The 15,385-nt window shown below is 38.9% G+C and overlaps 1 protein-coding gene across 3 annotated transcripts in view; it reads right to left on the bottom strand.

Moving 5' to 3' along the window:
• xkr4 (XK related 4) overlaps positions 1–15,385 on the bottom strand; it is a 44,666-nt gene that overhangs the window by 11,722 nt on the left and 17,559 nt on the right. For 2 of the 3 annotated variants that reach the window (XM_067604760.1, XM_067604762.1), the window contains exons 2-3: positions 5,551–5,750; positions 4,500–4,854 (exon numbers count right to left, since the gene is read on the bottom strand). In XM_067604760.1, the coding sequence (XP_067460861.1) occupies positions 4,500–4,854; positions 5,551–5,750 (555 nt within the window). Of the gene's footprint in view, positions 1–3,863; positions 4,363–4,499; positions 4,855–5,550; positions 5,751–15,385 lie in introns of those variants that run through there. The other variant, XM_067604761.1, reaches the window with a different exon arrangement.

The following is a 15,385-nucleotide window of genomic DNA, read 5'->3' as shown; positions in this document are numbered from 1 at the left end:
TAGTAGTTAAATTGTAGCTATATGAATGAAATGTTAAAAACGTAGTGTGTGATCCTGCGGAGTTACTGTACTGCATCAATGTTAGCAGAGAGTTAGCTTTAGGCTAAGTGCCGATAAAGCATTGTGGCTCAGCATAACTCTAACAGTCTTCTCTCACACCCTCGGTATCTTATGTAGTATTTACAGTATTTACAGTTACAGTATTTACAGAAAATGTGAGAATTTATGGGAATGGTATTTATTCAATATTACTATGGACAAAAAATAACGAAATACATTGTTCCAAGTCACATGCTTAGTATGCTTTTATTTTGAAGTTTCAAAGAAGTAACCCGCCCTGTGCTTTGTTGCAGGTTTAGTGATGATATTTGTGTTCAAGATGTCGGGTACAAAGTCTGTTGCTTACTTCTGCAAAACTGCAGCATATTGGTGAGTAAAATGTTCAGTTTGAACGACGTCTGTTCTGGTCATTATTTGAAGCTTCCTCTACACAACAGTGATGCAAATTTGCATCCAGAACATGATATAGTTTGAATGTTTTGCTCCATACTAGTGCTGTTAAAATAGCTTATCAGTTTGTGTAAATCTAATAAATTTAGCACAAAAAGTAAGGAAATTTGTGTTTGGTAGATTATTTCTTTGTTGTAACAATGCTTCTTGGCAATAAGTCTTATACCGTTGGAAAGCCTGTTTATTTCCCTTTTAAATGGTGCCACATATGTAAGGAACATACATTTGTGGAATGAGCAGCAGAGCTGAGTATGTGGGTTGTGCCCATTAAAAATTTGCCAAATCTTCTCTGCCAATGCCAAACAGCTTATTCTGCCATTTACTCTTGTTTGGTGTTTGGTGGATTGGATGATTGAAGTTTGAAGAAACAAGACATATTGGCAATTTTACAATTTATTCATTTAACAAACAGGAGCCTCAGTAGTGTGTGGAAGAACCATACACAGCCACAACAGCCTTGCACCTCCTCCTCATGCTGGTCACCAGCCTGGTCACACACTGCTATGGCATCCCATTCTTCAACCAGCATTTGTCGCAAGTCAGCCAACGTGGTTGTGTTGGTCACTCTGGCACGAACAGCACGCCCAAGCTGATCCCACAAGTGTTCAATGGGGTTGACTTCAGGACTGCTGGCAGGCCATTCCATCCTCTCCACTCCCAAATTCAGAGTTCGGTCCCAGACTGTGGAAATATGGGATTGCCACTGGTTGCAGAATTTCATCTCGATATCTCACTGCACTGAGATTGCCTCCAATGATGACAAGCCTCGTTTTTCCAGTGAGGGAGATGCCGCCCCACACCATCACACTGCCTCCACCAAAAGATATAACTCTATCGGTGCAGCAATCAGCATTGCATTCTCTGTGTCTTCTCCACAATTTGACCCTATGATCCAACTGCCATAGGCAGAATCTGGACTCATCACTGAACATAACGTTCCTCCACATGTTCAGGTTCCAGTCCACAAATGCATGTTCCTTATAAATGTGGTACCATTTAAAAGGGAAATAAACAAGCTTTCCAACGGTATAAGATTTATTGCCAAGAAGCATTGTTACAACAAAGAAATAATCTACCAAACACAAATTTCCTTACTTTTTGTGCTAAGTTTAGTAAGGCTATCTGTTACGCCAACAGTGGCTAGTGTTAGCTCATCAAGTCAATTTCACATACACAAAGCAAACTTTTCCATATATGCTACATTAAAATAAAGCTCTTTTTGGTATATTTATTTTAGATCTATAGATATATATAGGCTAGAGTCTTTTAAAGGTTGTAAATACTAATACAAACTAAAGGATAAACCAGTACAGGTCTGAATGCTTGACCCCTAGAGTGAGGGGATCTGGTGGCTTTGTTATGCTGTGTGTGGGGTTACCAGACGAGAAAGGGTGAAATTCGGGACAGGGGAGTTGGGGTGGGCGTGGCCTCCAGTACATTACATTCAGTGTCAACAAAGAGTAAAACACGTGAAAGTCAAAACTCAACACTAAAATGTATTATTTTTGTTCATGAAGTCAACTGTCTGTCATTGGGAAAAAGAAACACAATGGTGGTGTTGTATGTAACTGTGTAAATCATTATCCGTTACATAAAAGTAATTTCAATTTCATTCATTTCGTCAGTGTCGGTACCTATCACATCTGACATGTGTATGTCAGATCACTCCTTCTCCACGGCTGCCTGCAGCTACACTTCCCCTCTCCTTGGAACTGCAACTTCTATTTCATTTTAAAAAAGAATAAATTCAAAACAGGATTACAAGTCATACATATTTCAAAAATAAGTACACATTGTTTGGAGAGCAGCAATAGTAATGTTTACCTTAGAAAGTCATTATATAAGCTCAATAATACCTCACTGGAAACAAATTAGTATTCCTGAGATCAGTTGACTCACAGTGTTTATACCTAGTTCAGTTAATTTTTTTGATATTCTCATGTTGAAACAACTGAACCAATGACATGAAACAGGCAGCTTAATTTTAAATGTCAGAAGGATTCAAAAGCATAAAGTAATATAGAGTAACACCAGACACTAACTCTGACAATTTGTCATTAATATTATGAAGATCAGTTTGGACAGATGGTTAAAATAGAGAGATACATGGATTGGCTCTGAGGGGGATTTGAAGTACAGTGTCCTGGCTGTGTTTACAAGATGCCTAAACCATTACTCACAGATGACAGGTATGTTACAATCATTTTTCACATCTTTTCAGCAGCTGTGATTGTCATTAAGTTATAGGAGTTTATGAAAACATTTTTTTTTAGATATTTTTTTCACAAATTCCTCCCACAGTGGTGGCTGCACTCTCCATCATCTGCTTTAAAACAGGTTGAATGACATCAACAATTTGTTACACTAATCGGTGCAATGGACAAGTGAAAACATATCAATAATACTCTTACAAATTTTACGAAAACAAATAGGATATTTTTTTAATAACTAAAAGCAGGAATTATAGCCTATAGCCTAAGTGATTTGATCAGAATATTTTCACAGATCCAGAGAGTAAAAAAAATATTGAGCTACTAATTCATGTAGAAGAGCCTCATTGATAATTTAATGAAAGGCTTCTCTCATTTGAATTTAGAGTCCTCTACATTGTATTATTTGTTAAGCGTATCTCCATTATCTTATTAATTATTCATGACAATTTGGCAGTACTCCCAAAGACAAGATATATTTAGCGCAGCATTTTTCAATATTACTGTGTCACCAAGTCAGGTTTCCTCAGCATTTTTGCCTTCAAGTCTCAAGTCAAGTCGAGCTCTCGTTTTTAGCTTGTTCATATTATCTATCTATCTATCTATCTATCTATTATTATTATTATTATTATTATTATTATTATTATTATTATTATTATCTTAAAGGTTCATTTTCAGGACAAACAGGAGAGGACACAACTGTTCAGGTAATTCAGGACTGTCCCAAATTTTTCGGGAAGTCTGGTCACCCTAGCTGTGGGGGGTATTTTGCTGGCATGGGTTAGGTCCACTTGTCCCCTTAGAGGGAAGGGTCACTGCTAATCAATACAAAGTTGTTCAGAATGATCACCTTTATCCTATGATGAAACATTTCTATCCTGATGGGAGTGGTCTCTTCCAGAATGACAATGCCCCCATCCATAGGGCACAAGGGGTCACTGAACTGCTTGATGAGTATGAAAATGATGTGAATCATATGCTATGGCCTTCACAGTCACCAGATCTCAACCCAGTTGAACACCTATGGGAGATTTTGGACCGATGTGTTAGACAGTGCTCTCTACCACCATCATCAAAACCCTAAATAAGGGAATATCTTTTGGAAGAATGGTGTTCATCCCTCCAGTAGAGTTCCAGAAACGCGTAGAATCAATGCCAAGGCACATTGAAGCTGTTCTGGCGGCATGTGGTGGCCCAACACCTTACTAAGACACTTTATGTTGGTTTTTCCTTTAATTTGACACCTGTCTGTATATCACTACATTTAAAAAAAATCATAGAATACTATAATGTTACTACATTGACAGAATTATTTAATATACTGTATATCATTGACAAAATCAACATAAACAGCAACGCGTATTTTCTGTGACAGCCAATTGTTCTGTGGTCTTTTTTCCTGACAGCGGAGGTATCGTCTTTTATTTTGGTGGCATTTCCTGTCCTGACAGTGGAGCTGCCCTGAGAGCGGAGCCTCCGCCGGAATTGTTCCCCCAGTGGAGACCTGCAGGTAGGCTGTCTTGTACAAAGATGCTTCAAAATTAATTTTGAAGTAACCTATTCCTTCCCAGCTCATCATACGCAGATCTGTTTGTGCTGAAGCTCCAGACAGTTGACGGCTGAAGGAATTTCCTGTGACCAGCTGTCTTTGCAATAAGAAATTACAGAATAGTAAAGAGCTTCAATTAAAATAAAGAATATTTTAAAAAATCAAACCACTGAAAGTGAGTTTTTCTTTAGGTCAACATCACACTGAATGTAGTTGAGTGTTCTTCTCACCTTGTCCGTCCTTCCTTGACATTGAACCAGGAAAAGATGTAGATGATGCCCACCACCATGTCAAAGACAATCTCTTCCCACTTGCTGATGCAGAAATCTGTCTCACAGTGGACAATCCAGAAGGTCATGATGCACCAGTGCAGGACAATGAAGATGCCAAAGTAGAGTTGGAACACAGAGGCAAACAGGGCGAAGGTTATGACCCTTGCTGCGATAGTGAAGAAGTGCCAGCAGAACTGGATCATGACAGCCAGGTAGCTGATGGGCTTCTTGTCATCCCGAGACTCTCGCAAGGCCTTCTGGTAAGAGGCCAGGGCCCAGGCCAGAGAGACGAGGGAGGCTGCTGCTGTCATACCTGCAACACAGAGACAAAGTGGGTTTGATTTCAGTGCCACATCATGGTAAGATTATAGAAACAGATGTGTGTCCAGTACACAGAGTCCAGAATGTGTTTACCCTTTCTTAGCAAAAACATTGTAAGCATGACTGTTAGCTTAGAATGTGATTTTAGTAGCTTGCTTCTTTGAAGGTGGCTGTTGTTTTCATAGATGCAGTGAGGTTTTTTTTACCCATTTTTTCAGCTTATTTCAGTTACCTTTGTCAGTGTTGGAAGAGAAGTGCACTCAGATGCATCAAAATATGAGACTTATTTTATCTGGATAACAACCTCTGATTACAGGCCTTTGCATTTACACGTGGGTCCAGATTATTTATTCATACACACACACACACATATTATATATATATATATATACAGTTAGTGTAAATGTGAAAGGATAAACCAGTTAAAATACAAAAAATGGGTAGAAACAACACACAGACAGAATTTGAAAGAATCACATACAATTCCTACACACAAGTGCTCAAAGCAATGTCAATTTCAATCAATTTTCTGGCTCAGGATAGGAAAAAAAGATTGTTTCACTAGCTAGAAAAATGACTGAGAAACATTACATATTGGACTTTTCTATGTTCACACAGTTGTAGATGTGTTGTGTGTGTGTGTGTGTGTGTGTGTGTGTGTGTGCGTGCGTGCGTGTGTGACTGTTACCTTGCACAGCCTGAAGCTTGTGTGTCTGTATGATGATGCACAACTGCAGCACCAGTTGCGGAGCGCTCTCCAGAAAGGTGGCTAATAGATGCAACATGCTCACATCTGCAAACTCATAGACCATCCTCCAGTAGTAACGCCAGCGCTCTGTCTCAGCGCTCTGACGACTCCGAATGCCCAGGTAGATGGTGTGGAGATACCTGGATGAAATGAAGGAAAACTGCAATCAATATCAACTAGGTAGGATGAAACATAACATGTAGCACATCAACAATACACTGAATTCCACCCAACTGAATTTCTCAAACTTTCTTTCACACCTTTATTTCCTTTCATAAATACTTGAGAAAAGCAGTGATGACACCTGAGAGACAGATTGTTCTGCTAATGCTTCTATGAGGTATGACACCTGAACAAAGTCATTATTGCCCAAATACAGTGCACAACAGCCAGGCTGGACAAAGATCCTGGTTGTGATGTTGCTGTAGGCTCATTCACTAATAATCCCTAATTTAAAGAGACCCTCCTTGATTTTATTATAGCGCTTGATATTACTCAAAATTCCTCCCAGTCACTAGCAGAACAATTTAATGGCTGAGCAGGGTACACACCAAAGTTCTCTTCTATAGTTGGGCTTTTCCAGCCTGTACAACAGGCTACCACGTTATAATATACAAGCACCTTCCTCAGCAGAGCCTTGGCAGATCTGGTCACACAATGGACATTATGATGGGTGTAAAATGCATAAATATATATAATCAAATAGCCAAATACTTCTTATACAATTAACAGCATACTAGGGGTGCGCCCGAATACAAATACGTTATTCGGCAAAGCACAAATAGTGGGTGTTTTACAAATATTTGTTTCATACAAATATTTTAAAAATTATTTGTTTTCGGGGAGAAAAAAAAAACATGTCAAATACCAGTGTACAGGTCGGTTACGTCACTATCTCAGTCTCTCTCCTCTGCTCCGCTGTTACGTCTATCAGCAGGTCTCAATGAGGGGAGTCACATCCACCTGCTACATGACGTACATTTCCTAATTTGGACATCACTTCCGGAGTTGGGGGTGTTCCCCAGAGATCTGCTGACACATGCCAAGTGCTCCCAAGAGACTCTCCATAACCTGTTGTTCCTCTTCTCCTTTCCACAAAGTTAGGTTGTAAAAAATAGGCAATAAATGAAAAGTGCAAAGCAATAATCACCTTTGAAGTTCTTCCCTACGCGTTACATGCTTGCGCTGTCTCTGTGTGTATAAATAAGTAGAGGTCTGTCTGCAATGAGGCGATTGGGTAAAGTTTTAGCTCAGTAGTCAGTGCAGTCATCTATGATCTGGGAGACTCCAGTTCCACACCCGGTGTGGGGACCTCCTTCGTAAGGTAGTTTATTCATGTAACACTTTAATTTTCTAAAATTGAAAGCATCATAAAAACAAAAACAGGATTTTTAAGCCTCTTTCCACTTTTATTCAAGTACAAATACAAATACAAATAATTTTTCTTCCTCAACAAATACAGATACATATACAAATACTGGGCTCTCTGCACATCCCTACAGCATACACTCACAATGCAGACAATACAATACCACAGACTTTATTGCATTATTGTACACTTTTTGTAATGTTCACAGTCTACTATTGGGGCATTTCACTTTCTGCAGCTGCACCTCTTGAACCCTCTAACACTCCACCATTTCTTCCAGATCACTGTTAATGACAGTTTTAGCAGTTTGTATCACTTGCATACAAACTTCAAATGAGCACAGCGCAAATCCCTAACCCGAGCCAAGGTACTGCAGTTGGTGCAGAACACACATTTTGCTTAACACAGTACAGCTTAATTATAATTTAAAGGTTCACAATTTTTCAAGTCCATCCTAAAACAACAGTCAGGAGCCCAAATGAACATTGAAACATATTTTTCTTGCTGTAATCTTTCCTCCCGTTCATACTGGCCATCAGAAGATCCCTTCATAATGCACTTACAATGTAAGTGATGGCGGTATAGGGACATCCACAATTATTCATCACAAAGCTCATGATAAAGGCATCACCCCCCTGTATTTCTGAACTGTTCCGGGAGGAGACACAGAAACACTTTTATCAATCTCACTTGTGAAGTAAAGTGTTATGATACAGAGATCTAATTCTCTGCTTTAAATTGAAGCCACAGACAACGAGATGCTGATAAATGCAAATTTATTTAACTAAAATGGTTAACAAGTGAATGACATATCAATGCAAACAGATAAATTGATGAACCAGAATGAGTGTAATATGTTTTAAATTATCTAAGTTATGAGTAACTGATGGTGAAATGCTGGAATGATAACGTAATTACCAGAAAATTTAGTTAGAGGTTAACGATATTTGACAAACCAGCTGAATAAAATGATACTTCAAGACATTAAGTGCGAAAGAATTTCAACATAAAGTTTGTTTCACTGAAATTACAATACTGCACATAGCTTAGAAGAAAATAAATTTAATTTAGGAGATCACATGATATGTTAAGATGACAGAAGCCCTCAGGGAGAGAAAAAGGAGAAACAAAAAGGAAGAAGCTCGGGTGTAGCTCAATGCGCTAATTTATCCTGGCCTTCGGTAGGGGCATGTTTTTGGGTGGAGATGGATAATCTCCCATGCAAAACAGAAAATCCTTAATACATGATCTCCCCTGACTTGGTTACTTGAAATTAAGTTTAAATCAAAGCTTACATGTTTCATCATATTTAATTATTATTATTTGATGTACTGAACTATGCAATTCATGTTTAAACATGAATTGCATAGTTCAGTACATCACTCAAATATTCAGAGACACACACATCTATAACGTAATCACTATCCCAATACCCTGAGCTGAACGCTCTGAATAAGTTACATAATAAAATTAAAGCTGCAAACAGCGTTGAATGGGCCTTCGCACCCTTGCGCATATCGGGGCGCAGTGCAGTCCAAGGGCTTCTGTCACAGGCATGTAGATGTCTCCAGACCTGGGCTGACAGGTCTGACTTTACATACCTTTGAAGTTTGGTGCAGACTGGAGCATGTACAATAAAGTTACGGCAATTTTCTCTGTCATGGTGAAACATCAAATCTCAACGGTGTGAGGATGAGAATTTTCTGCAGGGTGAGACATGTCTGTCTTGCTCACACTTGTGTCATCAAAATTATGCAAGTTTTGGGCCCTTTCACTGTAATTTCAATTAATAATTTGAAAACTTTTGATGAGTTTGTGTGTAAAAGAAATTCACTCCCTAATTTTCATCGTCTACTTTTAGAAAAGTAAAGACTTTTACATGACCTGGTCAAAGTTTGATTGAAATGTGTACTGTCAGGTGTGTAGAGACAATAAGTAACTGCAGCTGGACACAGAAAATTAAAGCTGCAAGCAGCGTTGAACGGGCCTTCGCACACTTGCGCACGTCGGGCCACGGCGCAATCGAAGGGCTTCTGTCATGGGCATGTAGATGTCTTCAGACCCGGGCTGTTTTCAGATAAACATCACTTCCTTTGTCCACTATTTTGCCCGCTGTTGGGGCTGCTTTACTGAAATTTCGTAGGGGGCGCTATTCAGCCAGTTTGCATCACTGATGGAATATTGTCATGTACACGTGTTCAGGCCGGGAGTCTTATCAAACATGTAAAGTTTGGTGCAGACTGGAGCAGTTACAATAAAGTTATAGCAACTTCCTCTGTCATGGCAAAACATCAAATCTCAGCAGTGTGAGGATGAGAATTTTCTGCAGGGTGAGACATGGCTGCCTTGCTCACACCTGTGTCATCAAAATCATGCAAGTTTTGCACCCATTCACTTGAAATTTCAATTAGTAAATTGAAAACCCTTAGGTGAACTTAGGAAGACTGGAGTCCAGTAGCTCAGCATTAAAGTTCTTCCCTCATATAGGCTATAGTCTTTCTTGATCATTAGTACAATATATGATTGCAAGTGTAATAGTCTCCTCAGCCAAGTGGGAAAAAATATGTGCATGTATGAACATCGGCAATTGGCAAAAATGACAGTCAAAAAGTAATCGTGTTAAATAATTATGATCCAATATTGAACAAGATAATCATGATTATGATTTTTGCCGTAATCAAGCACCCCTAAAAACAACATAAATTGTGATTTACACACACACACACACACACACACACACACACACACACACACAGTTTAAATATGTATGTGATAAATTGTAAATATGTATGTAATGAATTGTTTTCTTTAAGAAACTGTTACTTGAACATTTTTCAGTGTGCTCTTAAAGTTATATGTGTGCTCCTAATTTTTTTTCATTTAGGAGCACATGTACTCCTTGAAAAAAAAGTAAGGAAACTGTTACTTGAACATTTTTCAGTGTGCTCTTAAAGTTATATGTGTGCTCCTAATTTTTTTTCATTTAGGAGCACATGTACTCCTTGAAAAAAAAGTAAGGATTGAACACTGCTGTCAGATGTGTTTAAATACAAAGTAACTGGAGTGTGGCGCAGTCTAAGGGCTTGTGTCACAGGCATGCAGATGTTTTCAGACCCCCCCCCCCCCCCCTCCCATTCTCTCTCTCTCCCTCTCAGCTGGAGAGAAGGATTTCAGAGTACTTTTTTGTAGGAATTTTCGTCACAAATCCATTGATACAGGTTTTAAAGTGGTTGGACTTATAGTTTAGACGTCAGACGCCCCAGTTTGGTACAAAGTCCATGCCCAGAGATTGCCTCCCCATTGGTTTACATTGTAAGGTGTGATGTCGCACTCCAACTTTAAGGGCTTACTAGATCTAAACCGTTCGAGTTATTACAAAGTTTTTAATAACTTTTGTTCAGCACAGTGTGATAAGTCATGTAGTAAAGTTTGAAGCCAATACCATTAACGCCCTAGGAGGAAATAGCGTTTATTCAAGGTCCAAAATTGGCACAAAGTCGTACTTTGAAATTGAGATTGCGGACATCCTGTTGGATTTAGGTCAGGGGTGTCAGTGTATGGTGCCACATATTGGCACATTTTGGCACTTTGGGGGTTCATTTTTTACATTTTATCAAATTTTTCACCAGACCTGATGTGTGTGCCAAATTTGATGAGTTTTGAGCATGTTTAGGGGGTCAAATTTAGAGTTGAAGTGACGGATTAATAAAGAAAGAATAATAAGAAAGAAACAAACACACGAAAAACAATAGGGTCTTCACCCTTTGGGCTCAGGCCCTAAATACTCATATATTTGAATGGAGAGTGTGAGTGAACCGCTAGGTGCTTGGGCCCTAATAAAGGAAAAACTGCAGTACAGAGCTACAAATTTTAATTAGGGCCTCAGCCCCAAAGGGGCAAAGACCCTCTTGTATCTGTTCTGTTTCTTTCTTTCTTTCTTTCTTTCTTCTTTCTTTATTAATCCACCACTTCAACCCTAAATTTGACCCCCTAAACATGCTCAAAAACTCACGAAATTTGGCACACACATCAGGTCCGGTAAAAAATTTGATAAAATGTAAAAATTATCCGCAAAGTGCCAAAATGTGCTCTATAGCGCCACCTATGTCACTAAAATGGCCGCCATAGCCCGCAGGAATGTCGTAGAGAGATTGAACCAAAACTCAATTATTCATCTCATCAAGACCTACAAATCATATGCCAACACCCCTGACCTAAATCCAACAAGAAGTCCACAATTCACACATGAAAGTATGACTTTGTGCCAATTTTGAACCCTGAATAATCTCCTTCTAGGGCGTTAATGGTATCGGCTTCAAACTTTAATACATGACTTATCACACTATGCTGAATAAAAGTTATTAAAAAATTTGTAATAACTCAAACGGTGTAGATTTTGTAAGCCTCGAAAGTTGGAGTGCCCCATCACACCTTACAATGTAAACCAATGGGGAGGCAATCTCTGGGCATGGACTTTGTGTCAAACTGAAGCGTCTAACGTCTAAACTATAAGTCAGACCACTTTCAAACCTGTATCAATGGATTTGCGACGAAAATTCCTACTAAATTATGATTTTTAATGTAAGATTTGGCCATAGTCATGGGATTTATGAGGATATTTCACAAGAGGAGTACTCTGAAATCCTTCTCTCCAGCTGAGAGGGAGAAGGAGGGAAGAAAGTGGGGGGATGGGTGTCACGGTTAAATGCAGCTCATTTTTGAAGGATACAGCAGAAAGGTCTATATACTTACAGTACATTATATACAAACTTTGTATGAAGTTTGGTGTTATTATCATTTATTTTACAATAATTATGAGTCTTATATGTATAATTCAGTAGTGGGGTTGACCTATGAGGGGAAGGGAAAAAGTGGAGTGAGAGTGACAGTTTAGTGATAAAGTGCTGCAGAAAAATAAAATCAAAACTAAAATTTGTAGCTCTGTACTGCAGTTTTTCCTTTATTAGGGCCCAAGCACCTAGCGGTTCGCTCACACTCTCCATTCAAATATATTGAGTATTTTTCTGTGTCCAGCTGCAGTTACTTATTGTCTCTACACATCTGACAGCAGTGTTCAATGCTTACTTTTTTGTCGAGGAGTACATGTGTTCCTAAATGTAAAAAATTAGGAGCACACAGAAATTTAGGAGTGCACTGAAAAATGTACGAGTAACTGTTTATTAAAGACAAAAATTTATCACATACATATTTAAATGCTTTGTGTGTGTGTGTATGTAAATCAAAATTTATGTTCTCTTTAGGGGTGCTTGATTATGGAAAAAAGCATAATCACAATTATTTTTGCTCAACACTGACACCATGGTTTTTTAACACGATTACTTTTTCATTTTTGGCGATTGCCGATATATGCACATATTTTTTCCCACTTTGCTGAGGAAACTATTAGACATGCAAGCATAGATTGTACTAAGTATGATCAAAAAAGACAATATATGATGGAAGAACTCAGGAAAACTAGAGTTCCAGAGTTCAGCATTAAAACTTTAATGAACCTGCCAAGTGGGTGGAGTGGCAGTTTTGGGTTTTTTTTTAGTTTATTAGACAGACAGGATTGATGTGTAGGATTTAATATTTGGTCTACAGTCCGAAGCGGAGGGTGGCGGTAATGTGCCTAATATGCTATAATTTAGCTATTGTTGAAGCGTGTGGCCGTGGTGTGGCATTGAGTTTTGATGTTTCGCCATGACAGAGGAAATTGCAATAACTTTAGTGCAAATGCTCCAGTCTGCCCCAAACTTTGCATGTTTGATAAGAGTCCCAGCCTGAACACATCTTCATGACAATATTCAGTCAGTGATGCAAACTGGCTGAATAGCGCTCCCTACAAAATTGCAGCAAAGCAGCCCCAGCAGCGCACAAAACAGTAGACAAAAGAAGTGATGTTTATCTCTTTCTTGCACTGTCTTAAAACAGCCCGGGTCTGAAGACATCTACATGCCCATGATAGAAGCCCTTCGACTGTACCGCGGCCCGACGTCCGCAAGGGCGCGAAGGCCCGTTCCACGCTGCTTGCAGCTTTAATTTTTATTTTATTTTTCTGCAACACTTTATCACTAAACTGTCACTCTCACTCAATGAGTTCCATTCAACCCCCACACCCATCTCCCCCTCCTATTCTCTCTCTCTGAGTTGGAGAGGAGAATGTCACTCTTCGTGTGAAATATCCTCATAAATCCCATGACTTTGGCCAAATCCTACATTCAAAATCACATTTTTTTGTAGGAAATTTCGTCCCGAATCCATTGATACAGGTTTCAAAGTGGTCAGACTTATAGTTTAGATATCAGAACCATTTGTTTGACACAAAGTCCATGCCTAGAGATTGCCTCCCCATTGGTTTACATTGTAAGGTGTGATGTGGCACTACAACTTTCAGGGCTTATAATATCTAAACATTCGAGTTATTACAAAGTTTTTAACAACTTTTGTTCAGCACAGTGTCATAAGTCAAGTATTCAAGTTTGAAACCGATACCATTAACGCCCTAGGAGGAGATAGCGTTTATTCAGGGTTCAAAATTGGCACAAAGTCATACTTTCATGTGTGAATTGTGGACTTCTTGTTGGATTTAGGTCAGGGGTGTTGGCATATGATTTGTAGGTCTTGATGAGATGAATAATTGAGTTTTGGTTCAATCTCTCTACGACATTCCTGCGGGCTGTGGCGGCCATTTTAGTGACATAGGTGGCGCTATAGAGCACATTTTGGCACTTTGCGGATAATTTTTACATTTTATCAAATTTTTTACCGGACCTGATGTGTGTGCCAAATTTCGTGAGTTTTTGAGCATGTTTAGGGGGTCAAATTTAGGGTTGAAGTGGTGGATTAATAAAGAAAGAAGAAAGAAAGAAAGAAAGAAAGAAACAGAACAGATACAAGAGGGTCTTTGCCCCTTTGGGGCTCAGGCCCTAATTAAATTCTATTTTTAACTACTAATGTTAAGTTTCCACTTATCAAAGTAATCCTCCATACACACATTTAATTTCTACTACAAATCATATCTCAAATCTCTCTTCAGTGTTCAAAGTGTTACTAAATTTTACCACTAGGGGGCAATGTTGGTACATGCAATAAGTGGTTATTTAATCTAAACATGAGTATTTTAGCTATATTTTATCATAGAGAATTCAGTTAGACCATTTTGACTGGCATTACTTTGTGACCAATAATACATAGGTTACAAGATGGTTATATACTTAATAAACATTGAATCAAACTTTTGCTTAAGAAACACAGAAACTCGAGCAGAGCCTTGCCTTAACTTATGACTGGCATCTTTTCTGAAGTCATCCCAGAGTGAAAAACAAAAGGGGGAGGATGAGTGTGTTGGTATGTGTGTGTGTGTGTGTGTGTAGGCATGGAGTTAAAAAAAGAAAGAGAATTTGGAATAAATAGGATTGTCCCAACTCATCAAAACAAACTGATGAGGTTAAATTGAGGTAAAACTCTTTTTTTTCTCAACGAAAAGTCTTTTAATCCAGTGTTTTCTGAGACTTGAGGAGTTGATGAAGAATGAAACTACTCTTTTAGTCTGAGTCATAAATCTCACTTGGGGAGCCTCTGGATATAGGATAGAAGGGGACTATCCTGGGAAGAGTCAGAACTGACATTCTAATGTTGAATAAGGACTCCCAGTCTACCTTTGAAGGAATTTCCAAACTTATATACATCCACATTCTTGAGGTTAGATGGTATCGTTGATTGAGCCCAGACCTTCTTTGGGCTTTCATAGAAATTAGGAAGAGATGGAGGGACACTGGTTCTCCTACAGGGGACAAATCCACAGTCTTTTCTCTGTGCAAAAATGTATTTAAAAGTTACCTGAAGCTAATATGAAGCTTCAGCCATCCAAATGAGTCAAATCAAGTAGATGTCTTTCAACGATACAGTCTGTTTAGTGCCAGAGTCCCTCTCTTTGTTACTACACTTCAACCGCAGCTCAACAGGGAAACACTGTCCAAGGAAATACAAAGAGGGAATTTGATGCTAAAAAGATTGTAAATGTGGCAGATATCCTCTTGATATGACTAACTCAGACTGCTGAAGCCTCATATAAGCTTCAGATCAACTTTTGAATGCATTTTCACACAAAATGACTGTGGACACACTGTGGATTTTGGCCCCCATCCCTTACATTGAAAGCACATTTGCAGGGGATCTTTTAATAGTCAGTAGGAACTAGGAGGAATGATTACAGTGAAGACAACCTCTTTCATTGTTCATATGGACACCTGACTGTTGTTTTAATACAAACAATAAGTTGGGGCACCCTGGTGGCCTGGGGGTTAAGGCACTCACCAAGAACCACATCATCCCCAGTTTGAATCTGGCTAACGATCTTTGTTGCATGTCATTCCCATGTTGTCTCTCTATAGTCAGCTATCC

Source organism: Thunnus thynnus, chromosome 12, assembly GCF_963924715.1.
Source record: "Thunnus thynnus chromosome 12, fThuThy2.1, whole genome shotgun sequence".
Lineage (NCBI taxonomy): Eukaryota > Metazoa > Chordata > Actinopteri > Scombriformes > Scombridae > Thunnus > Thunnus thynnus.
Note: the sequence above shows the minus strand (reverse complement) of the source record. Positions and strands in the feature narration are given on the sequence as shown.